This window comes from Pristiophorus japonicus, chromosome 1 (assembly GCF_044704955.1).
Source record: "Pristiophorus japonicus isolate sPriJap1 chromosome 1, sPriJap1.hap1, whole genome shotgun sequence".
NCBI classification, from domain to species: Eukaryota; Metazoa; Chordata; class Chondrichthyes; family Pristiophoridae; genus Pristiophorus; species Pristiophorus japonicus.
Genome location: NC_091977.1, coordinates 160,157,058 through 160,182,385, shown reverse-complemented (window position 1 = coordinate 160,182,385; position 25,328 = coordinate 160,157,058). Strand labels below are relative to the sequence as shown.

The 25,328-nt window shown below is 42.5% G+C and overlaps 1 protein-coding gene across 9 annotated transcripts in view; it reads left to right on the top strand.

The window, feature by feature from the left end:
• Nucleotides 1-25,328, top strand: part of ppip5k2 (diphosphoinositol pentakisphosphate kinase 2) — a 247,870-nt gene that overhangs the window by 6,744 nt on the left and 215,798 nt on the right. For all 9 annotated transcript variants that reach the window (XM_070884183.1, XM_070884175.1, XM_070884197.1 and 6 more), the window contains 5 exons: nt 6,177-6,560; nt 6,870-7,065; nt 20,801-20,891; nt 21,629-21,714; nt 22,511-22,665. In XM_070884183.1, the coding sequence (XP_070740284.1) occupies nt 6,435-6,560; nt 6,870-7,065; nt 20,801-20,891; nt 21,629-21,714; nt 22,511-22,665 (654 nt within the window). In that variant the 5' untranslated portion in view covers nt 6,177-6,434. The remainder of the gene's footprint in view (nt 1-6,176; nt 6,561-6,869; nt 7,066-20,800; nt 20,892-21,628; nt 21,715-22,510; nt 22,666-25,328) is intronic.

The following is a 25,328-nucleotide window of genomic DNA, read 5'->3' as shown; positions in this document are numbered from 1 at the left end:
TCCAGCACTTTGACATCCTTCCTAAAGTGTGGTGTCCAGAATTATACACAGCTGAGGACTAACCAGAGATTTCTAAAGGTTTAGCATGACTTACTTGTTTTTGTATGCAGTCCTACGGACCAAGAGCTGGAAAGTGGGATTAGGCTGGATAGCTCTTTGTTGGCCGGCACAGACACGATGGGTCAAATGGCCTCCTTCTGTGCTGTACATTTCTATGATTCTAACAACAAAAAGCCCTCACCGCACTTAAAAAGTACTTGGACGTGCACTTGAATTGCCATAACCTACAGGGCTACAGACCAAGAGCTGGAAAGTGGGATTAGAGTGGATAGCTTTGTCGGCCGGCATGGACACGATGGGCCGAAATAAGAACATAGGAAATAAGAGCAGGAGTAGGCCATTTGGCCCCTTGAGCCTGCTCCGCCTTTCAATAAGATCATGACTGATCTGATCATGGACTCAGCTCCACTTCCCCGCCCACTCCCCATAACCCTTTACTTCCTTGTCGCTCAAAAATCTGTCTGTCTCCGCATTAAATATATTCAATGACCCAGTCTCCACAGCTCTCTGAGCAGAGAATTCCATAGATTTACAACCCTCTGAGAGAAGACATTTCTCTTCATCTCCATTTTTAATGGACGGCCCCTTATTGTAAGACTGTGTCCCCTAGTTTTAGTTTCCCCTATGAGTGGAAATATCCTCTGCATCCATCTTGTCCAACCCCCTCATTATCTTATACATTTCAATAAGATCACCTCTCATTCTTCTGAACTTCAATGTGCATAGGTCCTACCGACTCAACCTATCCTCATAAGTCAACCCCCTCATCTCCAGAATCAACCTCATGAACCTTGGAGTACAGCCTCCAGTGCAAGTATATCCTTCCTTAAATACGGAGACCAAAACTGTGTTTCATGGAACTGTACCTTAATTAGGAGTTGATGCAGTACAGAGGGACCCTCTGTACTGCAGCACTTTGCAACTTTTCTCCATTTAAATTATCATTTGCTTTTCTATTATTTCTGCTAAAGTGGATAACCTCACATTTTCCCACATTATTCTCAAATTTTTGCCCACTCACTTAGCCTGTCTATATCTCTTTGCAGATTTTTTGTGTCCTCCTCACAATTTGCTTTCTCACCCATTTTTGTATCTTCAGCAAACTCGGTCCCTTCATCCAAGTCATTAATATAGATTGTAAATAGTTGAGGACCCAGCACCGATCCCTGCGGCACCCCACTAGTCACTGTTTGCCAACCGGAAAATGACCCATTTATCCCGACTCTCTGTTTTCTGTCAGTTAGCCAATCCTCGATCCATGCTATTAAATTACTCCCAACCCTGTGAGCTATTATCTTGCGCAGTAACCTCTTATGTGGCACCTTAATCGAATACCTTCTGGAAATCCAAATACACCACATCCACTGGTTCCCCGTTATCCACCCTGCTCATTGCATCCTCAAAGAACTCCAGCAAATTTGTCTTTCATAAAACCATGCTGACTCTGCTTGATTGAATCATGCATTTTCAAATGTCCTGCTACTGCTTCCTTAATAATGGATTCCAGCATTTTCCCAACAACAGATGTTAGGCTAACTGATCTATAGCTTCCTGCTTTTTGTCTGCCTCCTTTTTTAAATAGGAGCCTCCTTCCATGCTGTAAATTTCTAGGATTTTTTCTATGTATATTCCACATACTTTTTTTTAAAGAGCATCATGAACTGGATCTCACTAGATTGGTTATTACATATTCAAAATGGACTGAATATCATTGAACTCATACTATTACTTGATATGGTTTCATTCTTTGTACTCCATCCCCCCCACCACCTACCCCACCCCCAGAGAATAGGTTTGGTGCAGTAAAGTGCAGCTTGTCTAGGTTTCCAAGTCCGAGGAGTTCTGTTGCATACATTGGGGTCGAGCTTAAGCTTAATTACACTAACGGTAGTAATACTGGCACAATCTGGGCAGAATCATAGAATAATGCTGCACAGAAGGAGGCCATTCGGCTAATCGAGTCTGCGCCGGCTCTTTCGAAGAGCAATCCAGTTAGTCCCACTTCCTCGCACTTTCTTCAAGTTTTTATCCAATTCCCTTTTCAAGGCTACTATTGAATCTGTATTCGCCACCCTTAGGCAGTGGATTCCAAATCCTAACCGCTCGTTGTGTAATAAAAAGTCTTTCCTCATGCTGCCTCGGGTTCTTTTGCCAATCACGTTAAATCTGTGCCCTCTCATTATCTTTTTTTATATGCCTGGAGTTTCCTTCTTGGGCGTAACCCAGAAGTTAGAGCTGAAAATATGCTCAATGTTGCCCTCATTTTGCCAATGTCAAGTTACACCCAAGTATCTGCACAATCGTATTAGAATATGCCTGAACTTAAAAATCAGTGGAACCAACTGGGACCCAAGGAAATGTCAAATCCAAACCAGTATATTTCTTCTTTGAGTCTATGGGCTTGAATTTGATCAAAAAAAGCCACCACTGGATTGCCGCCCCAAAAAACGCTAAGGTTATTCAATTAAGGCTGATGGAAAATTGATCAAAAAAAATGGGAAAAATTTTGCTCAGCAGGAAAAATCGGTCTTCCACGTGGATTCTCGGCGGAAAATGCGATCTTGGTCAAATTAAGCGTACTTAGTCAAAATTTAGTCCGAGGCTGCGAGTTGGGCCTAGGGAGGGGAGAAAACACAAGAAATATTTTTCCAAAAAATAAAAAAAAATAAAAATCAGAAAACATTCACATGACCCATTTCCAATGAATCACTGCAAAAGAATGTGAAAAAACCTTTCACTTACCTTTTTTTGCATGGTTTCATAGCTACCGTTGCTACTCCGGCTGATTTCTCTTGGGCGGTGTTTTTTCCAGCAACTACGGAACACTGCTGCCACCAAACTTTTTCTGTGTTGCTTGCTGGCGGTCCACTCCCCAGCGGTATTTCGAAACCGCCGGCGGAACACTGACGAAACTTGCACCGGGTGGTTTACAACCAAAAAATAGGAATACCGCCGAGAAACCAGGCGGAAATGCTGATCAAATTCCAGCCCTTAAAATTTAAGTTTCAACTCATTTACCCATCCTTCGTGCATATCAGGCACAGCATTCGGGGAAGCTTTTCAATTTTCAATGTGACTTATACTTATTCCATAAAATTGCATTCAAAGAAACGGAAAATGCAGAGCAGGTCTCAGTGAGGATAAGTTTTTAAAAATCGCAGAAAAATGACTTTCTTGCTGCACCTGAAAATCTGGTCGCAATATTGAGAGACTCCCAAATAAGCGCAATTAGAGGATATTTGTATTTGAGAGTCGTGAGGAAGGGGGAGCGGGTCTACCATCCCTAGAATTAAATTGCAATAGCTTTAGCCACTAAGTACAACAACATATGGCAGCTACTGATCACGCTTTTCTCAGCAAAGCTCAACTTTTCTTAATAGTGATAGTCAGGAGTGGGGGTGTTCAATCAGTGGCTTGGACAGAATGGACAGCCAAGGTATTGAACTCATAGGGCCCAAGTTTTCGATATCCGCTAGAACTGAGCATCTCTGAGAGGCCCGCATATTTTGTGGAATGAAAAGCGTGCCAAAAACTTACCTCGCGGTTCTCCGAGTGCAGCAGGCCTGTTCAGTAGTCAGCGCGACACAGCACAACAGCGGGGGGGGGGCTGAGCTACAGCCCTGAGCCAAAAAGAGTGCCGGCAGCTGCGCACATGCGCAGTAGCTCCTGGCCCCCAGATTCTGTGTGCGTGTGCTGCTGGATGTGTGGAAGGGGCCCGAAGCATGCAGCCCCTAGCCCTGGCCGAATGAGCTTCTGGAGTGGGCAGAGTGCCGATTTCCAGCCTGCAGCACGCAGCCCCTAGCCCTGGCCAGGCTCCCGGTGCTCCCGAACGGGTAGGAACTTTTAATTTTTTATTTATTGATTTATTGAGTTTTAATATTTTATTTATTGATTTAGTTATCATTTATTATTGATGATGGTTCTTTATTTTTAAAAGTGAAGTGTTTAATGCTTTGGAAAATCCCCTAACTTCCCTCTAACTTCCCCCCCCCCCCCCCCCCCCCCGCACCAATCTCTGGCTTACCTGCGCCTAATTCTAAAGTATACGAAGGTTTTTCTGAGCGTACAAAAGTCAACACTTACTCCATTCTAAGTTAGTTTGGAATAACTTTTTGGTGACTCAACTTGCAAAACAGGCGTAAGTGGCTGGTAATGCCCCCTTTTGGGGAAAAAAAACTGAACTAAAACAAAACGAAACTAACTCACTAGAACTGGAGCAAACTAAATGCCGAGAATTGCGATTTCTAAGATACTCCAAACTAAACTAGATGCTCCAAAAAAATAGGAGCAACTCCACCCGAAACTTGGGCCCATTATGTGGATAGGGCTGCATCTTTAACATAACAGTCACCGATTCAGGAGTCACTTGCAATCAGAATGGTGTGGATTTCCTTGCTCTCACAATGATTCCCTTCAAGTATTTCTCATTTACCTTTCTTTTGCATCTCCATTTTCCTTGTCCCGTTCTTTGTACCTTTCAACTTTCTCATAAATTGTTCATTTATGTCTTGTTTCTTTTATTTATATATCTTTAACTCTCATTCATCACTTTTTATTACAAGAGCCTTTATTACAAGAGGATTTGAGTCGAAGAGTAAAGACAGATGGATGCTTCTGTTTAAAAAAAAATTACGATGCTTACTTAGAGCTGTGCCATTGTCTTTATTTGTGAAGTTGGTAGGGGAGGATATTTGGGAACATTGGATGATAAAGATGGGATACAAAAATGCACACCGAAAGAGGACAAGGGAATGACAGAAAAGAACATAAGAAATAGGAGCAGGAGTAGGCCGTTCGGCCCCTTGAGCCTGCTCCACCATTCAGTAAGATAATGGCTGATCTTCTACCACAAGTCCACTTTCCTGCACTATCCACATATCCCTTGATTACTTTCATATCCAAAAATCTATTGATCTCTGTCTTGAATATACTCAACGATTGAGCCGCCACAGCCTGCTCGGATAGAGAATTCCAAAGATTCACCACCTTCTGAGTGAAGACATTTTTCCTTGTCTCAGTCCTAAATGGCCGACTCCTTATTCTGAGACTAGGCCCTGATTCTAGATGCCCAAGCCAGGGGAAACATCCTCCCTGCATCTACCCTGTCAAGTCCTGTAAAAAATGTTGTATGTTTCAATGAAATCACCTCTCATTCTTCTAAACTCTGGAGAATATAGGCCTAGTCTATTCATTCTCTCCTCATAGAACAATTTCCCCCCCCCCCCCCCATCCCAGGAATCAGTCTGGTGAACCTTCGTTGCACTTCCTCTATGGTTAAGTATATCCTTCTTGGGTAAGGAGATCAAAACTGTACACAATACTCCAGGTGTGGTCTCACCAGGGTTCTGTATAATTTCAGTCAGCCGAACCGGCGTAAAAGATTGGGAATTGTAAACACAAATGAGTTATGCCGAAAAACATTTGCGTTTGTGTTTTCTGCGATCTTTACGCTGGTTCCAAAACTGGCGCGCCCAAAGGTCACAATTGCAAGATTCCACTGATTGCATTGGTTCAGGAATACACTTCAAATTGCGGTTATTTTCTTAGGTGCGCAGGCAAGTTTTAAAGGTTTTTTTCATATCAAAAGTTTAATTTACGAAGAAAAAAAGAAATTTACTCAATGATTCAGTAGAGGTTTTTTTTAAGTCATTTTCAGTGAAGTTACTCACAGATGGAGGACTGAACACCTTTTTAAAAATACTTTTTTTTTGCTGAATCGAGGGTAAAGGCAAAAAAAGAAACAACTATGTTCTATTACACTGGTTCATGGAAGATTTTACATTTGTGATTATGCAAATTCATTTTAGCGGAAACTTGAACAGTAACCTAACCAGTGCATTTTGGGTGGAATTTCCCAATAGTGTGTGTAGTGTGTAAATAATTCTGACTGAGTATAACTCTTCTTTAGATAACCTTTACATTTTTTTCTGCATTGCTTGTTAAAGTCAAATGTTACTTTAGCTGTTTTTCATTTCAAACCTTTATGTTCAATTTCTTGGTTTAAGTCATACAATTTAAATGGCTGGCATGGCCAATGGCATATTTATGCTCTTGTTGACTAACTACAAATTTGTTTATCTAATACTAATATGAAATTTTGCTCCCTCCATTTTTAGAAGGAAGAATGTAACCTTGTCGAGCATCTCCAAGAATAGTCCATGGTCTGGAACGTACTACAAGCTTTAAAAATGTGCATGGATTAAGACTTGTAGAATTTCCAGTAATGAATTTAAGTGCATTTGGCAGCTAACCACATGTCGAGCAGTCAGGCTTGAGTAACCTTGTTTGGTTGCATAGCTGTGCACAGAAGGTGGTGTTTCTTAGCTAGCAGTTTGGCTGCTAGCTAGTGATAGAAAGGACAGGCCTGAGCAGTCATGTCTGCTCATGGCCTGGAAACTGAGCCTCCTAGCTTCTTTCTTGGGTCTGAAGATGGGGAACTGCTGCATCAAATGAAACATGAAGGGTTTGAAGATTTTGATCAGGATGACGAATATGATTCTGTGAGTGTTGAGTACTGATTAATTTCTTAGTATGTGAGAAATGGATGTTATGCAATGTATTTGAAGCCAAAATGTACTGTCATATTGTATCTGATAATTTAAGTTTAAATTTAGATTTAAATGAAGACATAAATTGTTAATTTCAGCACTTAGTAAAGTTTTATATTTACAGTTCTCGGGCATGTTGCTATTCATTACCTTTAGGTAGTTTCCCTTTTGTTGAAAAAAATGCTCAGTTGTTACAAGGGATGTTATATGGAGAGATATTTTGATTAATTATGTGTACTATGACCTTGCTTTGTCCTATAGCCACCAGAAAGGCAGATTATGGTTGGAATTTGTTCCATGGCCAAGAAATCTAAGTCCAAGCCAATGAGTGAGATTCTGGGACGACTTTGCAGGTTCAAGTACATCACGACTGTGATATTTGAAGAAGACACTATACTAAATGAGCCAGTGGAGCAGTGGCCACATTGTGATTGCCTCATTTCTTTCCATTCAAAAGGTAGCAATTTTGATATGCGTGTGATATTTGATCATACTTTGAGTGCTGAGATCCATTAGCTATATTCAATGCCTTTTCTCTGCACAATTTAGGGTTATTGGCCCAGATTTTGCAGTAAAAGTAATAGTGAAGCTATCGGCACTCATCATTATTAAAGAGTAAATCGGACAGCAACATCTGGTGACCGCACATGCACAGGTAAATGCAGAAATCGGGCAGTTGCTGTCCGAATTGCCCTACTCCTCTAGAAGCTGCGCTGTACAGGTGTCTCATTGAGAGACTTGGCATTCAAATACATGGAACGGCATGAAATTGTGGTACTTGTGTGATAGATACCCACTAAACATGGCAGAAAAAGTTAGGGCTTGCCCATTCCAGTGTAAGTACATTTTTTGTGGCGTGAGAAGTCTTAATTGCTGCCAAACAACATTTCTTGCACTGAAAATTAACTTTTACAAGTGTAGAGTCTTATTCCTTCAATTTTTAATTATTGTTGGAGAGTTTAAAAATATATTAACTTTTTCTTTCTGTCTTTTATCTCTTTCAATCCCATCTTTCTTTCCCTCTCTTTATTTCACTTTCTGCACATGATTTGGCATTGAATTCAATATTCTAACTTGCACTTCCTGGTTCAGACTCGGATTGGGTAAGAAGTTTCTTGCCCTCGTCACACCGGTCAGTCTCAGATCCCCTGTCGAGGGCGATGCACTGAAATGGATTTCTAATCACAGCAAGTTGCAGTGCAAAAGCCCATAGAAAGTCTGTGGGTATGTGTAATGAACGGCCTGCGCCGTTCGTTCGCCACTGACCGCAAAATCTGAGCCAATGTGTACCTTCTATAAGATTTTTGATACCTTTTGAATGCTTGAATATTATAAAGTTGGATTTTTTAAATTAATTGCAGCTTTAGAGGAAAATTATAGACCTTCGAGGATTCATCTTGTTAATTGTTTTGTTCCACTTTCTCGAATTAGTTTATCACATTCAAAAGGTTACCCTAATAACAGTATTTTTAAGCATGCATAATTGAGCCATGCTTAAGTCTCTGCCCTTTTCTCTCCTTAAGGTGTAAGGTGGTTCCTTACTAGGATACAGTATTGCCAGTAGCTCGCCTATTATTCCTGTATGGACCGTGACAATGAGTGATGGCAGGTTGTTCAATCTTGGAGGGAAACCCAAGATCCCCACACGGGCATTGCAACAGGTGTAATTGAGTAATGACCAGGAACATTGGCCAACATTTTCCTGCCTAACCCGAAGGCACTGAAGCCAATTGTAGAATTTCCTCATCCATTATCGCCCTATTTGAGCTCTGCACAGAGCCTACAAGCCTCAATTGCTCATTCTAAAAAATACTGTCATTAGAAACTTTTTAAGATAAACTAATTTGAATTCACTAATTTCTTAAACAAATGTTAACTTTGAAGTGCTAATTTTTAAAAAGAAGCACAATTCTGCTGAAGCTATTTTTGTGGTATTTTAATTTTGTGGGTCTGTAAAAAGGTAACTATGAAAAAGAAACTCCTGGTGAAAATTATGTAAGTTATTTAAATAATGAATAATTCCTGAAGTTAGTTTTATTAAAATTCTCTTTCTCCCATGCCATAGACCAATTTTCTCCCCATCTCTCCTGAAGGGGCTGATTCTTGCTGGTATTTACAGTCCTCCAGTACCTCGGTCAAGTAGCTATACTTCATGTGGTGAGCCCAGCTGGTTAGAATTGGCAACCTATTAGACTGTGAAAGCATTACAGTCAAACTCCATCCTTCTTTCTTCATCTGACAGACCCACGTGCATTTTTCCAGCAGCAGTCACTACATAACAATCAGACATAGATTGTTAGCTGATTTATTTTTCTCCTTCCGAATGCAGAGGTACTAGGACCAACTATGGCACCCCAATCATTATCTCCTCTAAACCTCCCCCCAATTACTTTCTAGTTGGGCAGGGTTTAAACTGGCAGGGGGATGGGAACCTGAGAATAGATTCATTAGGGAGGGAATAAAGCTGGAATTAGAAAGCAAAAATGTAGAAAGTGAGTTTGAAGAAGAGAGGAAACAAGCAGGAAAAAAGGGTAAAAAAACAAATTTTAAAAGCTTTTTGTCTAAATGCACGTAGCATTCGTAACAAAATAGATGAGTTGACGGCACAAATAGATGCAAATGGGTATGATCTGATAGCCATTACAGAAACTTGGTTGCAAGGTAGGTGACCAGGACTGGAAACTAAATATTCAATGGTATTTGACAATTTGGAAGGACAGACATAGAAACATAGAAAATAGGTGCAGGAGTAGGCCATTTGGCCCTTCGAGCCTGCACCACCATTCAATAAGATCATGGCTGATCATTCACCCTCAGTACCCCTTTCTGCTTTCTCACTATATCCCTTGATCCCTTTAGCTGTAAGGGCCATATCGAACTCCCTCTTGAATATATCCAATGAACGGGCATCAACAACTCTCAGCGGTAGGGAATTCCACAGGTTAACAACTCTGAGTGAAGAAGTTTCTCCTCATCTCAGTCCTAAATGGCTTACCCCTTATCCTTAGCCTGTGTCCTCTGGTTCTGGACTTCCCCAACATCGGGAACATTCTTCCTGCATCTAACCTGTCCAGTCCCGTCAGAATTTTGTATGTATTCCATGAGATCCCCTCTCATCCTTCTAAACTCCAGTGAATACAGGCCCAGTCGATCCAGTCTCTCCTCATGTGTCAGTCCTGCCATCCTGGGAATCAGTCTATTGAACCTTCGTTGCACTCCCTCACTAGCAAGAACGTCCTTCCTCAGATTAGGAGACCAAAACTGAACACAATATTCCAGGTGAGGCTTCATCAAGGCCCTGTACACCTGCAGTAAGACCTCCCTGCTCCTATACTCAAATCCCCTAGCTATGAAGGCCTTCTTCACCGCCTGCTGTACCTGCATGCCAGCTTTCAATGACTAATGAACCATGACACCCAGGTCTCGTTGCACCTCCCCATTTCCTAATCTGCCGCTATTCAGATAATATTCTGCCTTCGTGTTTTTGCCCCCAAAGTTTATCCACATTATACTGCATCTGCCATGCATTTGCCCACTCACCTAACCTGTCCAAGTCACCCTGCAGCCTCTTAGCGTCCTCCTCACAGCTCACACCGCCACCCAGCTTAGTGTCATGTACAAACTTGGAGATATTACATTCAATTCCTTCATCTAAATCATTAATGTACATTGTAAATAGCTGGGGACCCAGCACTGAGCCCTGCGGCACCCCACTAGTCACTCTGTGCCATTCTGCAAAGGACCCGTTTATCCCGACTCTCTGCTTCCTGTCTGCCAACCAGTTCTCTATCCACATCAGTACATTACCCCCAATGCCATGTGCTTTAATTTTGCACACCAATCTCTTGTGTGGGATCTTGTCAAAAGCCTTTTGAAAATCCAAATACACCACATCCACTGGTTCTCCCTTGTCTACTCTACCAGTTACATCCTCAGAAAATTCTATTAGATTTGTCAAGCAGGATTTCCCTTTCATAAATCCATGCTGACTTGGACCGATCCCATCACTGCTTTCCAAATGTGCAGCTATTTCATCTTTAATAATTGATTCCAACATTTTCCCTACTACTGATGTCAGGCTAACCGGTCTATAATTACCCGCCTTCTCTCTTTCTCCCTTCTTAAAAAGTGGTGTTACATTAGCTACCCTCCAGTCCATACGAACCGATCCAGAGTCGATAGACTGTTGGAAAATGATCACCAATGCATCCACTATTTCGAGGGCTACTGCCTGAAGTACTCTGGGATGCAGACTATCAGGCCCCGGGGATTTAACAGCCTTCAATCCCATCAATTTCCCGCTTTATAAGGACACCATTTCCTGCCTAATAAGGATTTCCTTCAGTTCCTCATCCTCACTAGAACCTTTGTCCTCTAGTATTTCCGGAAGGTTATTTGTGTCTTCCTTCGTGAAGACAGAACCAAGGTATTTGTTTAACTGGTCCGCCATTTCTTTGTTCCCCATTATAAATTCACCTGAATCTGACTGCAAGGGACCTACGTTTGTCTTCACTAATCTTTTTCTCTTCACATATCTACAGAAGCTTTTGCAGTCAGTTTTTATGTTCCCTGCAAGCTTCCTCTCATACTCTATTTTCCCCCTCCTAATTAAACCCTTTGTCCTCCTCTGCTGAATTCTAAATATCTCCCAGTCCTCAGGTTTGCTACTTTTTCTGGCCAATTTATATGCCTCTCCCTTGGATTTAACACCATCCTTAATTTCCCTTGTTAGCCACGGTTGAGCCACCTTCCCCGTTTTATTTTTACTCCAGACAGGGATATACAATTGTTGAAGTCCATCCATGTGATCTTTAAATGTTTGCCATTGCCTATCCACCGTCAACCCTTTAAGTATCACTCACCAGTCTATTCTAGCCAATTCACATCTCATACCATCGAAGTTACCTTTCCTTAAGTTCAGGTCCCTAGTCTCTGAATTAACTGTGTCACTCTCCATCTTAATAAAGAATTCTACCATATTGTGGTCACTCTTCCCCAAGGGGCCTCGTACAACAAGATTGCTGATTAGTCTTTTCTCATTACACATCACCCAGTCTAGGATGGCCAGCGCTCTAGTTGGTTCCTTGACATATTGATCTAGAAAACCATCCCTAATACACTCCAGGAAATCCTCCTCCACCGCATTGCTACCAGTTTAGTTAGCCCAATCAATATGTAGATTAAAGTCGCCCATGATAACTGCTGTACCCTTATTGCACGCATTCCTAATTTCTTATTTGATGCTATCCCCAACCTCACTACTACGGTTTGGTGGTCTGTACACAACTCCCACTAGCGTTTTCTGCCCTTTGGTATTCCGTAGCTCCACCCATACCGTTTCTACATCATCCAAGCTAATGTCCTTCCTTACTATTGCATTAATTTCCTCTTTAACCAGCAACACCACCCCACCTCCTTTTCCTTTCTGTCTATCCTTCCTAAATGTTGAATACCCCTGGATGTTGAGTTCCCAGCCTTGGTCACCCTGGAGCCATGTCTCCGTGATGCCAATTACATCATATCCGTTAACTGCTATCTGCGCAATTAATTCATCCACCTTATTGCGAATACTCCTCGCATTGAGGCACAGAGCCTTCAGGCTTGTCTTTTTAACACCCTTTGCCCCTTTAGAATTTTGCTATAATGTGGCCCTTTTTGCTTTTTGTCTTGGGTTTCTCTGCCCTCCACTTTTACTTTTCCTCTTTCTATCTTTTGCTTCTGCCCCCATTCTACTTTCCTCTGTCTCCCTGCCTCGGTTCCCATCCCCCTGCCATATTAGTTTAACCTCTCCCCAACAGCACTAGCAAACACTCCCCCTCGGACATTGGTTTCGGTCCTGCCCAGGTGCAGACCGTGCGATTTGTACTGGTCCCACCTCCCCCAGAACTGGTTCCAATGTCCCAGGAATTTGAATCCCTCCCTTCTGCACCACTCCTCAAGCCACGTATTCATCTGAGCTATCCTGCGATTCCTACTCTGACTAGCACGTGGCACTGGTAGCAATCCTGAGATTACTATTTTTGAGCTCCTACTTTTTAATTTAGCTCCTAGCTCCCTAAATTCGTTTTGTAGGACCTCATTCCGTTTTTTACCTATATAGTTGGTACCTATATGCACCACGACAACTGGCTGTTTACCCTCCCCCTTCAAAATGTCCTGCACCTGCTCCGAGACAGCCTTGACCCTTGCACCAGGGAGGCAACATACCATCCTGGAGTCTCGGTTGCGGCCGTAGAAACGTCTGTCTATTCCCCTTACAGTAGAATCCCCTATCACTGTAGTTCTCCCACTCTTTTTCCTGCCCTCCTGTGCAGCAGAGCCACCCACGGTGCCATGAACTTGGCTGCTGCTGCTCTCCCCTGATGGAGTCATCCCCCTCAACAGTACCCAAAATGGTGTATCTGTTTTGCAGGGGGATGACCGCAGGGGATCCCTGCACTACCTTCCTTCCATTGCTCTTCCTGTTGGTCACCCATCCCCTATCTGGTTGCGTAACCTTTACCTGCGTTAAGACCAACTCACTAAACGTGCTATTCACGTCATTCTCAGCATCGTGGATTTTCCAGAGTGAATCCACCCGCAGCTCCAGTGCCGCAATGCTGTCTGTCAGGAGCTGCAGCCGAATACACTTCCCGCATATGTAGTCGTCGGGGACACTGGAAGCGTCCCTGACTTCCCACATAGTTCAGGAGGAGCATAACATGTGTCTGAGCTCTCCTGCCATGACATAACCCCTAGATTAACTTAATTTGAAAGTCCAAATACACCACATCCACTGGGCGGGTTGAAGGGGTATTAGTGGGAGAGCACTTGGGTGCCAGTGACCATAATTCAATCAGATTGAAGTTGGTTATGGATAAGTTCAAGAATAGGCCTGGAATAAAAGTTCCGAATTGGGGAAAAGCTAATTTTGCTAAGTTCAGGAGTGATTTGGTCATAGTGAACTGGAAACAGCTACGCGTGGGTAAATCAGTGTCGGAACAGTGGGAGGCATTCAGGGAGGAGATCCGGAAGGCACAGGCCAAACATGTGCCTTTAAAGAAAAAGGCTGGGAAAAATAATTCTAGAGCCCCCTGGATGTCTAGGGATTTACAGGGGAGGATTTTTAAAAAAAGGGACGCTTATATCATATACCAATGCCTAAATACAATCGAATCTTTAGAGGAATATAGAAAGTTAAGAGGCAAAATTAAAAAGGATATTAGGAATGCTAAGAGAGAGCACAAGAAATTCCTGGCTAGTAAAATTAATTAAAACCCCAAGATGTTCTATAAATATATTAAGAGTAAGAGGGTAACTAAAGAAAGGGTAAGGGCCTTTTAGAGACCATGAGGGTAACCTTTGTGTGGTGGCGGAAGATGTTGGTAGGGTTCTTAACAAATACTTTGCATCTGTTTTCACAAAGGAAAGGGGCAATGCAGATACTGCTATCGAGGAGCAGTGTGATATTCTGGATGAAATAAATATAATGAGAGAGGAAGTATTAAGAGGTTTAACAGCTTTGAAAGTAGATGTCCCCAGGCCCGGATGAAATGCATCCCAGGCTGTTGAGCGAAGTAAAAGAGGAAATAGCAGAGGCCTTGACCATCATTTTCCAGTCCTCTTTGGATCTAGGTATGGTGCCGGAGGATTGGAGGACTGCTAATGTAGTAACCTTGTTTAAGAAGGGAGAAAGGGATAGGCCGAGTAATTACAGGCCTGTCAGCCTAACCTCAGTGATGGGAAAATTATTGGAAAAAACCCTGAAAGGCAGGATAAATCTGCATTTAGAAAGGCAGGATTAATTCGGGGCAGTCAGCAAGGATTTGTTAAGGGCAGATCGGGTTTGACTAACCTGATTGAATTTTTTGAGGAGATAACCAAGAGGGTTGATGAGGGTAGTGTGTACGATGTAGTATATATGGACTTTAGCAAGGCTTTTGATAAGGTTCCACATAGTAGACTGGTCACGAAGGTTAAAGCCCATGGGATGCAGGGCAAAGTGTCAAGTTGGATCCAAGATTGGCTTGGAGGTCGGAAGCAAAGGGTAATGATTGATGGATGTTTTTGTGACTGGAAGGATGTTTCCAGTGAGGTTCCGCAGGGCTCAGTACTGGGTCCTTTGTTTTTTGTGGTATATATCAACGATTTAGATTTGAATAAAGGGAGTATAATTAAGACATTTGGCAGACAATACTAAAATTGGCTGTGTGGTTGATAATGAAGAGGAAAGTCATGGGCTGCAGGGGGATATCAATCTACTGGTCAGGTGGGCAGAGCAGTGGCAAATGGAATTTAATTCAGAGAAGTGTGAAGTGATGCACTTTGGGAGGGCTAATAAGGAAAGGGTATACACATTAAGTGGTAGGCAACTTAATAGTGTAGATGAACAAAGGGACCTTGGAGTGCTTGTCCACAGATCCCTGAAAGTAGCAGGCCAGGTGGATACGGTGGTTAAGAAGGCATACGGAATGCTTGCCTTTATTGGTCGAGGCATAGAATATAAGAGCAGGGAGGTTATGCTTAACTTGTATAATACTTTTGGTTACCTGGTCGCCATATTATAGGAAGGACATGATTGCACTAGAGAGGGTGCAGAGGTGATTTATAGGATGCTGCCTGGAATGGAGAATCTTAGTTAAGGGGACAGATTGGATAGGCTGGATTTGTTCTTACTGGAACAGAGGAAGTTGAGAGGAGACCTCATTGAGGTGTACAAAATATTGAGGGGCCTGGACATTGTGGATAGTAAGGGTCTATTTTCATTGGTGGATGGGCCTATTACGAGGGGGCATAGTTTTAATGTGATTGGTGGAAGGTTTAGAGGGGATTTGAGGGGAGGGCTTCTTTACGCAGTGAGTTGTGGAGATCTGGAACTCGTTGCCTGGAAGAGTGGTGGAAGCAGACACCCTCACCACTTTTAAGAGATGGTTAGATGGGCACTTACAGTGCAGTAACCTGCAGGGTTACGGACCTAGAGCTGGTAATTGAGATTAGACTGGATAACCTTTTGTTGGACGGCGCAGATATAATGGTAAGTACTGCAGGGAATAGAATACAGCCATAGTGATCTCCTGGACGCCTGTTTCGATTGCCTGGATGGATCAGAGAGGAATTTTCCCAGATTTTTTTCTCCCTAAATTGGCCTGGGTTTTTATCTGGTTTATACCTCTCTGAGGAGATCACTTGACTCCGGTTGGGGTGCAGTGTAGAATGTTTCAGTATAAGGGGTGTCACAGTTGTCTTGAGGCAGACTGGTTGGGCTGGATGCTCTTTGCCTTTCCGTCATTGTTCATAGGTTTAGATGTAACCTTTAGGGCTGCTGACCAAGGGCCGTGCGGCTGTTTGTCGGCCGGCGCGAACACAATGGGCCGAAATGGCCTCCCCCTGCGCTGTTTTTATGTACCTATGACACAAAAAATCTGCAAAGGGATATAGACAGGCTAAGTGAGTGGGCAAAAATTTGACAAATGGACTATAATGTGGGAAAATGTGAGATTATTCACTTTGGCAGAAATAATAGAAAAGCAAATTATAATTGCAATTTTTCGACATTTAAAAGTGCTGCAGTACAGTGAGACCTGGGGCTGCTTGTGCATGAAACACAAAAAGTTAGTATGCAGGTACAGCAAGTAGTCAGGAAGGCAAATGGAATGTTGGCCTTTATTGCAAGGGGGATAGAGTATAAAAGCAGAGAAATCCTGTTACAACTGTACAGGGTATTGGTGAGGACACACCTAGAGTACTACGTACAGTTTTGGTCTCCATATTTAAGGAAGGATATACTTGCATTGGAGGCTGTTCAGAGAAGATTCACTAGGTTGATTCCGGAGATGAGGGGGTTGACTTATGAAGATAGGTTGAGTAGGTTGGGCCTATACACATTGGAGTTCAGAAGAATGAGAGGGATCTTATAGAAACTTATAAGATAATGAGGGGGCTCGACAGGTGGTTGCAGAGAAGATATTTCCACTCATAGGGGAAACTAAAACTAGGGGACATAGCCTTAGAATAAGGGGCCGTCCAGTTAAAACTGAGATGAGGAGAAATTTCTTCTCTGAGGATTGTAAATCTATGGAATTCTCTGCCGCAGAGAGCTGTGGTGGCTGGGTCGTTGAATATATTTAAGGCAAAGATAGACAGATTTTTCAGCGATAAGGAAGTAAAGGGTTATAGCGAACGGGCAGGAAAGTAGAACTGAGTCCATAATCAGATCAGTCATGATCTTATTGAATGGTGGAGCAGGCTCGAGGGGCCAAATGGCCTACTCCTGATCCTATTTCTTATGTTCTTATGCCCCCTGGTTGTTGACCCCTCTGCTAAGGGAAACGGGTCCTTCCTATCCACTCTATCCAGGCCCCTCATAATTTTATACACCTCAATCAGGTCTTCTCTTAGCCTCCTCTGTTCCAAAGTAAACAGACCCAGCATCTCCAATCTTTCCTCAGAGCCAAAATCCTCCAGTCCAGGCAACATTCTTGTAAGTCTCCTCTGCATCCTTTCCAGTGCAATCACATCTTTCCTGTAATATGACCAGAACTGCACATAGTACTCCAGCTGCGGCCTAACCAGTGTTTTATACAGTTCAAGCATAACCTCCTTGCTCTTGTAATCCATGCCTCGACTAATAAAGGCATGTATTCCATATGCCTTCTCAACCACCTTATCTACCTGGCCTGCTACCTCAAGGATCTGTGGACTTGCACTCCAAGTTCCCTTTGTTTCTCTACACCGTTCAGTGTCGTACCATTTAATGTGTATTCCTTTGCCTTGTTTGATCTCCCCAAATGCATTACTTCACACTTATCCAGATTGAATTCTATTTGCCACTGTTCTGCCCACCTAATCAGTTCATTGATATCTTCCTGCAGTCTGCAGCTTTCGTCTTCATTTTCAACCACACAGCCTATTTTAGTGTCATCTGCAAACTTCTTAATCATACCCCCAACATTTAAGTCCAAGTCATTGATTATATACCACAAAAAGCCACGGACCCAACACTGAGTCCTGTGGACCTTTTAGTCACAAAAACACCCATCAACCATTGCCCTTTGCTTCCTGCCTCCGAGCCAATTTTGGATCCAACTTGCCACTTTGCCCTGAATCCCATGGGCTATTACTTTCATGACCAGTCTACCATGTGGGAATTTATCAAAAGCTTTGCTAAATTCCACGTGCACTACATCATATGCCCTCATCGACCCTCCTGGTTATCTCCTCGAAAAATTCAATCAAGTTAGTCGGACGTGATCTTCCCTTAACAAATCCATGCTGGCTGCCCTTGATTAGTCCATGTCTTTCCAAATGAAGATTTCTCCTGTCCCTCAGGATTTTTTCCAATAATTTTCCAACCACCGAGGTTAGGCTGACTGGCCTGTAATTACTTGGTCTATCCCGGTCTCTCTTTTTAAACAAAGGTACAACATTAGCAGTCCTCCAGTCCTCTGGCACCACACCTGTAGCCAGAGAGGATTGGAAAATTATGATAAGAACCTCTGCTATTTCTTTTGCTTCTCTTAACAGCCTGGGATACATTTCATCCCAGCCTGGGGATTTATCTACTTTCAAAGCTGCTAAGCCCCTTACTACTTCCTTTCTCACTATCTTTATTTTGTCTAATATTTCACACTCCTCCCTCATTGCAAAGTCTGCATCGCCCCTCTCATTTGTGAAAACGGATATAAAGTATTCATTAAGAATCCTACCCATCTTCTGCCACCACACACAGATTTCCTTTATGGTCTCTTAATAGGCCCCACACTTTCTTTCTCTAGTTATCCTCTTGCTTTTACTGTATTTATAAAACATCTTTGGGTTTTCCCTGATTTTACCTGCCAACATTCTTTCATGCTCTCTCTTTGCTTTCCTTTTTGAATTGCATTTCTGCATTTCTTGTACTCCTCCAGAAACATAGGAACATAGAGAATAGGTGCAGAGGTAGGCCATTTGGCCCTTCGAGCCTGCACCACCATTCAATATGATCGTGGCTGATCATGCAACTTCAGTATCCCATTCCTGCTTTCTCTCCATACCCCTTGATCCCTTTAGCTGTAAGGGCCACATCTAACTCCCTTTTGAATATATCTAACTAACTGGCCTTAACAACTTTCTATGGTAGAGAATTCCACATGTTCACAATTCTCTGAGCGAAGAAGTTTCTCCTCATCTCGGTCCTAAATGGCTTACCCCTTACCCTTCGACTTTGACCCCTGATTCTGGACTTCCCCAACATCAGGAACATTCTTCCTGCATTTAACCTGTCAATCTCGTCAGAATTTTATATGTTTCTATGAGATCCCCTCTCATTCTTCTAAATTCCAGTGAATATAAGCCTAGTCTTTTTTCATATGTCAGTCCTGCCATCCCAGGAATCAGTCTGATGAACCTTCGCTGCACTCCCTCAATAGCAAGAATGTCCTTCCTCAGATTAGGAGAGCAAAACTGTACAAAATATTCAAGGTGTGGCCTCACCAAGGCCCTGTACAACTGCAGTAAGACCTCCCTGTTCCTATACTCAAATCCTCTCGCTATCAAGGCCACCATGCCATTTGCCTTCTTCACCGCCTGTTGTACCTGCATGCCAACTTTCAATGACTGATGTATCATGACACCCAGGTCTCGTTGCACCTCCCCTTTTTCTAATCTGTCACCATTCAGATAATATTCTGCCTTCTTTTTTTTGCCACCAAAGTGGATAACCTCACATTTATCTACATTATACTACATCTGCCATGCATTTGCCCACTCACCTAACCTGACCTGACCAAGTCACCCTGCAGCCTCTTAGCATCCTCCTCACAGCTCACATTGCCACCCAGCTTAGTGTCATCTGCAAACTTGGAGATATTACATTCAATTCCTTTGTCTAAATCATTAATATATATTGTAAGATAGCTGGGGTCCCAGCACTGAACCTTGTAGTATCCCACTAGTCACTGCCTGCCATTCTGAAAAGGACCCGTTTATTTCTACACTTTGTTTCCTGTCTGCCAACCAGTTCTCTCTCCACGCCAATATATTACCCCTAATACCATGTGCTTTAATTTTGCACACTAATCTCTTGATTTGGACCTTATCAAAAGTCTTTCGAAAGTCCAAATACACCACACCCACTGGTTCCCCCTTGACCACTCTACTAGATACATCCTCAAAAAATTCTAGAAGATTTGTCAAGCATGATTTCCCTTTCATAAATCCATGCTGACTTGGACCGATCCTGTCACTGCTTTCCAAATGTGCAGCTATTACATCTTTAATAATTGATTCCAACATTTTCCCTACTACTGATGTCAGGCTAACCGGTCTATAATTACCTGTTTTCTCGCTACCTCCTTTTTTTAAAAAGTGGGGTTACATTAGCTACTCTCCAATCCATAGGAACTGATCCAGAGTCTATAGAATGTTGGAAAATGACCACCAATGCATCCACTATTTCCAGGGCCACTTCCTTAAGTACTCTGGGCTGCAGACTATCAGGCCCTGGAGATTTATCGGCCTTCAATCCCATCAATTTCCCTAACACAATTTCCTGACTAATAAGGATTTCCCTCAGTTCCTCCTTCTCGCTAGACCCTCGGTCCCCTAGTATTTCTGGAAGGTTATTTTTTGTCTTCCTTAATGAAGACAGAACCAAAGTATTTGTTCAATTGGTCTGCCATTTCTTTGTTCCCCATTATCGATTCAGTTTCTGCAGTGTTGAGTTCTCCGTATCAGTCATAAGCTTCCCTTTTTTTCTTTATCTTATAGGAAGTTAAATTTCATTTTTCATTTTATGCCTGTATAACTACATCATCAGATAGGTTTGACTGGGCAAAGGATGCCAGAACATTAGTCACAAATCCTTCTGGTTATAATATTGTTTAGAAATTAAATGTAGGAAATGTAACTATTTTTAGGGGAACGTGGGGAGTCCCTTGATGGATTTGAGAGATAATTTTATGGATTAAAATTAATGGATGGAAAATTGTGCATGTGGTAAAGAGCGAGAGAGAGAGAGCCTGAATTTCCAATATTTGTTCCCAGTGGGTGAAGCTCTGCATCAGGAGCATGAATTTGTAAATTTGCACCTTAGATCTCAAGCGAACTTCTGTGCATCACAAATTTTGGAATGTTTCATTCAGTCATGTAATTTTGATTTTTTTTTGTTCCTTAAAGTATGGAATTTGTTTTTAATATGAGTAAGAGATCTTAAATTAACTTTTTTTTGCTTTAAGGATTTCTTTTGGACAAAGCAGTGGCTTATGCGAAGCTCAGGACTCCATTTGTTATCAATGACTTGAACATGCAATATGATATTCAAGACAGGTAAGCTCCCTTGGCAGTAAATTTCTTGGTAAAGATGAAAGCTATTGACCCCCTAATCTATGATGACATCAGTTGGGAAGTATTTGGGGTACAACAATTGGCCTTGTGCCTCATTCTTGAGAGGGGGAAAATCAGCAATGGTTACTGACTCTGATTGCTACGAAATGAACTTTGCTGAAAGGAGTGCATGTGCAGACATCAGGTAAGGATAAAGGAAACAATTGCATTTATAATGCACGTTTCATTTCCTCGGGTGTCCAAAAGCACTTCACAGATGATGAATAACTTTAGAAGTGTAGTCACTATTTTGTTGGCAAAAATGACAACCAATTGAAACACAGTAAGGTCCTGCAAGCAACAAGTGAGATGTGGTCGGATAATCTGTTTTAGCAGTGTTAGAAATGCTGACAAAATTCAAAATAAATTTTAAAACTGCACAATAAATACTCATACTCTATGATAATAATGAAACCAAGGTTTCCACTAGCACATTATACTTCAAATGCCCAAGTAGGACGTGATATAAAAGGCTATGGTTAATTTGCATCTTCATACTAATTACTGCTATCACATGTGGGAATTGTATGGACTTAGCTGAGGATTAGTCATACAGCTCTAGGAGCTATGGAGAAATAATATGAAAATTGGCAGTCATTCTCTAACTGTACATTAAAAAAAATCTAAAATTGTTTAAAAAAAAACTTGCTGGACTTAACTGACTTAATTTTTATGTGCAGGAGAAAAGTTTATCGAATTTTGAAAGAGGAAGGGATTGAGTTGCCACGCTATGCAATACTAAATCGGGATCCAAATAAACCTGATGGTAACCTATTTCTAGATGAACTATTTTTGTTGAATCTGTTGATATCGTATAGGTATAACATTCAATTTGAGTGTACCATTGTAAGCTATAGTTCCCTGATCTCAAAATAATTATAGATGAGGAACACCATTTGCTTATTTTAATTCACCCATCCAGAGAGGTCTTTTTTTCATTCACAGTATATGGGTGTTGCTAGCAGAGCCAGCACTTGTTCTATAATTAACTTTTATTAGTTTAAACCTATAATCCCTTGTTCTCTCCCTGCATTTTAATTTAAAGTCATATTTAGTATTAACTTTTACTATACTTTAACCATCTTTAATATTTCTGTAAGATCATCTTCCAAACACTTCTGTTCTACCCTGAAAAGCACAAGTTTCTCCAGTCTTTTCTCAGCTCAGAACCGTTCCATTTTGTGTACATTTTCTCACTCTTTTATGACTATCAGATCGAGATGAGCATTGCCTCTTGTGGCTTTCTTGACCCATGCATTACATTTACCAACTCTGATTCTAAACCACTTCGGTTTTCCAAGTTTATGGTGACTTGATTTGAAATATTCCATTGAAGTAACTTTCCTGCTCTTGCATACCTTACCTATCTCTTTTATAGAGCATATAGACCTCTTCATGTTAATCTAATGATTGAGTGGAATACTTGTGTGTTTGAATAATTTATACTGCAGCTGGGATGCAGAAATGAAACGTCTTGTATATCCTTCTACTTTTACTGGTTAAACTAAAGAAAATATACAATTAATCACATACAGGTGTTTAATATAAAACGTTTCTCTTAGAATGTAATTTGATAGAGGGTGAAGATCATGTAGAGGTCAATGGAGATGTCTTTCAAAAACCATTTGTGGAGAAGCCAGTGAGTGCAGAGGACCACAATGTTTACATTTACTATCCAACATCTGCTGGCGGAGGAAGCCAAAGACTCTTTCGAAAGGTATGTTTTGCATGATCTTCTCACACTTACAGCATAAGTAATTCAGAAAAGATCTGAATTTATTTTCTAAATAACAATTAGCCTTTATATATTACATTTAAAAGAAAAGAAACTGAGGCCAAGCTTTGTGGCAGGGTTAAGAGGAATGACAAGCAACTTAATAGACTGGATATAGTTTAAGAAAGATTTCAAAGGAGAGGGAGGAAGATGAGCAAGATTTGGAGAGAGAGTTCAGTAAGTAGGACTGAGACAGCTAAAGATTCTAGGTGAAGGTGGAGTAAAAGAAGCAGTTACCATTTCAGATAGCTAGTCAATGTAAAGTGCCAACTGATTTACTTTTTTACTATATTTAATTTATATTAAAAAAGTGTTACCAGATGGTTTGATCTGAATTACTGATGCTGTTAAGTTTAAAGGATATGTATAAAAAAATAATCTTCATCTATCTAGAAATCCTTACTTCCAGTTGTCATATTTTTGTCGCACTTTTGTGTCACTTTTACCATTATAAATTCATGTGTCCAGATTTACAATGGAAACTACTTCTACAAGCATCTTAACCTGTAATTAAACAACCTGGCTACTGGGTGGCACCCTATTAGCTTTCCCCCACAAATTATTCAGAATACTTTCCAAAATAGTTTTCTTTTTTGTCACTAACTAAAATTGCTGATGTCAAAATAAGGGTTTGCCATTTTTTTCCACATACGCATGGTTAAATGTATCCATTGAATTATTAGTGCTTTCAGAGTTTCTACTTGAAGGCATCAGTATCTCCCAAAAGCCTGGGCTTGGGCTTGATATTTTTGCCCAGAGTTGTGACACTGATCTGGATTTAGATTGTGCAGTTCTGAATTGTGCATGTGTGAGTCGGTACCATTCAGTTAGCTGTATTGATGGAGATTTTTTCTTTAGCTTCTAGCAGTTTCCACTTATTTATTTTTCAAAATTATTTGAAAAGCTAGAGAACAAATTTCAAAAGTTTTATTCTTATAAAGTTTGTGCTTTTTTTAAACAGAGGCTGTGTATGTGTTAGAATAAATGCCAGTGTACTGATTATACTCCTGCTGTAGCTTTTATGTTAAATACAGTTCACAAAACCTATTGGGCCCAAGTTTCCACATGCGCCTAGAACGGCGCAGTCCCGACCTGGACGCCTGTTTTTCGCGCCACAAAGTGCGCCTAAAAAAATCCTCTGTATTCTCCACCTCCCTGCAGGTCCTCTGGCCCTCGGCGCAGCGCAGCACGAGCTGTAGGGGAGCAGAGCCAGGTCCCTGCGCTGAAAACAGTGCCGGGACCTCTGCACATGCGCGCTACAGTGCAGTAGCTCCAGGCACCGAACTGTGTGGGAGGGGCCCGAAGCACGCAGCCCCTAGCCCTGGCCGAATGGCCTCACTGGGGCTGCGTGAATAAGGCTCCTCCCACGGCCAGCTCCTGCTTCCCCCCCCGACCAGACCCGACACCCGCTCCCCGCCCCCCCCTGCCTCCGGACCAGACCCGACACCCGCTCCCCCCCCCCCCCCCCCCCGACTGGACCCGACCCGACCCGACCCGACCCGCGGTCCTGTTCCCGCTCCCCGCCCCCCCGACTGGACCCGACCCGACCCGCGTTCCTGTTCCCGCCCCCCGACTGGACCCGACCCGACCCGCGCTCCTGTTCCCGCTCCCCGCCCCCCCGACTGGACCCGACCCCCTCCCGCCCCCCGACACGACCCGACCCGACCCCCCCCCCCCACTGGACCCGACCCGACCCGACTCCCGCTCCCGGACTGGATCCGACCTGACCTCCCCCTCCCCCCCTCCCTCTCCCTCTCTCTCCCCCCTCCCCTCTCCCCCTCCCCTCTCCCCCTCCCCTCCCCTCTCCCCCTCCCCTCTCCCCCTCCCCTCTCCCCCTCCCCTCTCCCCCTCCCCTCTCCCCCTCCCCTCTCCCCCTCTCCTTCCCCCCCCCCCCCCCGACCCGACCCAACCCAACCCAACGCCACCTACCTGTAAATCTGGTGCTAGGGACGGGCCCTGCCCGAAGTCTCGGGCCGGCCCGTTCAGCCTTCGGTCCCGAAAGGCCTGCCTGAAGCACTTTCACACAGGTAGGAAGATGGTTTATTTAATCTTTTCTTTGCTTATAAATGTTTATTCAGGTTGGATTTATTTGTATAATATTTGTATAAGTATAACTAAGGATTTATTATAGAATTTAATGACTTCCCTTCCCCCCCCACCTCGTTCTGGACGCCTAATTTGTAACCTGCGCCTGATTTTTTAATGTGTAGAACAGGTTTTTTCAGTTCAACAAAAATCTTCACTTGCTCCATTCTACTTTAGTTTGGAGTACGTTTTCACTGTGGAAACTTTCAAATCAGGCGTCAGTGGCCGGACACGCCCCCTTTTGAAGAAAAAATTCTGTTCCAAAGTAGAACGGTTCTACCTGACTAGAACTGCAGAAAAAAAAATGTGGAGAATTGCGATTTCTAAGATAGTCCGTTCTCCACCAGTTGCTCCTAAAAATCAGGCGCAAATCATGTGGAAACTTGGGCCCAATATGCTGAGAGTGTGTGTCTTTCGTCATTTTGCTCTTGGATAAATTTACGGGAAAAAAGTTGAAGTTTGAAAAATATAACTTCTATTTTCTGATATCTGTTAATAAGAGCTTGTGTTTATATAGTGCC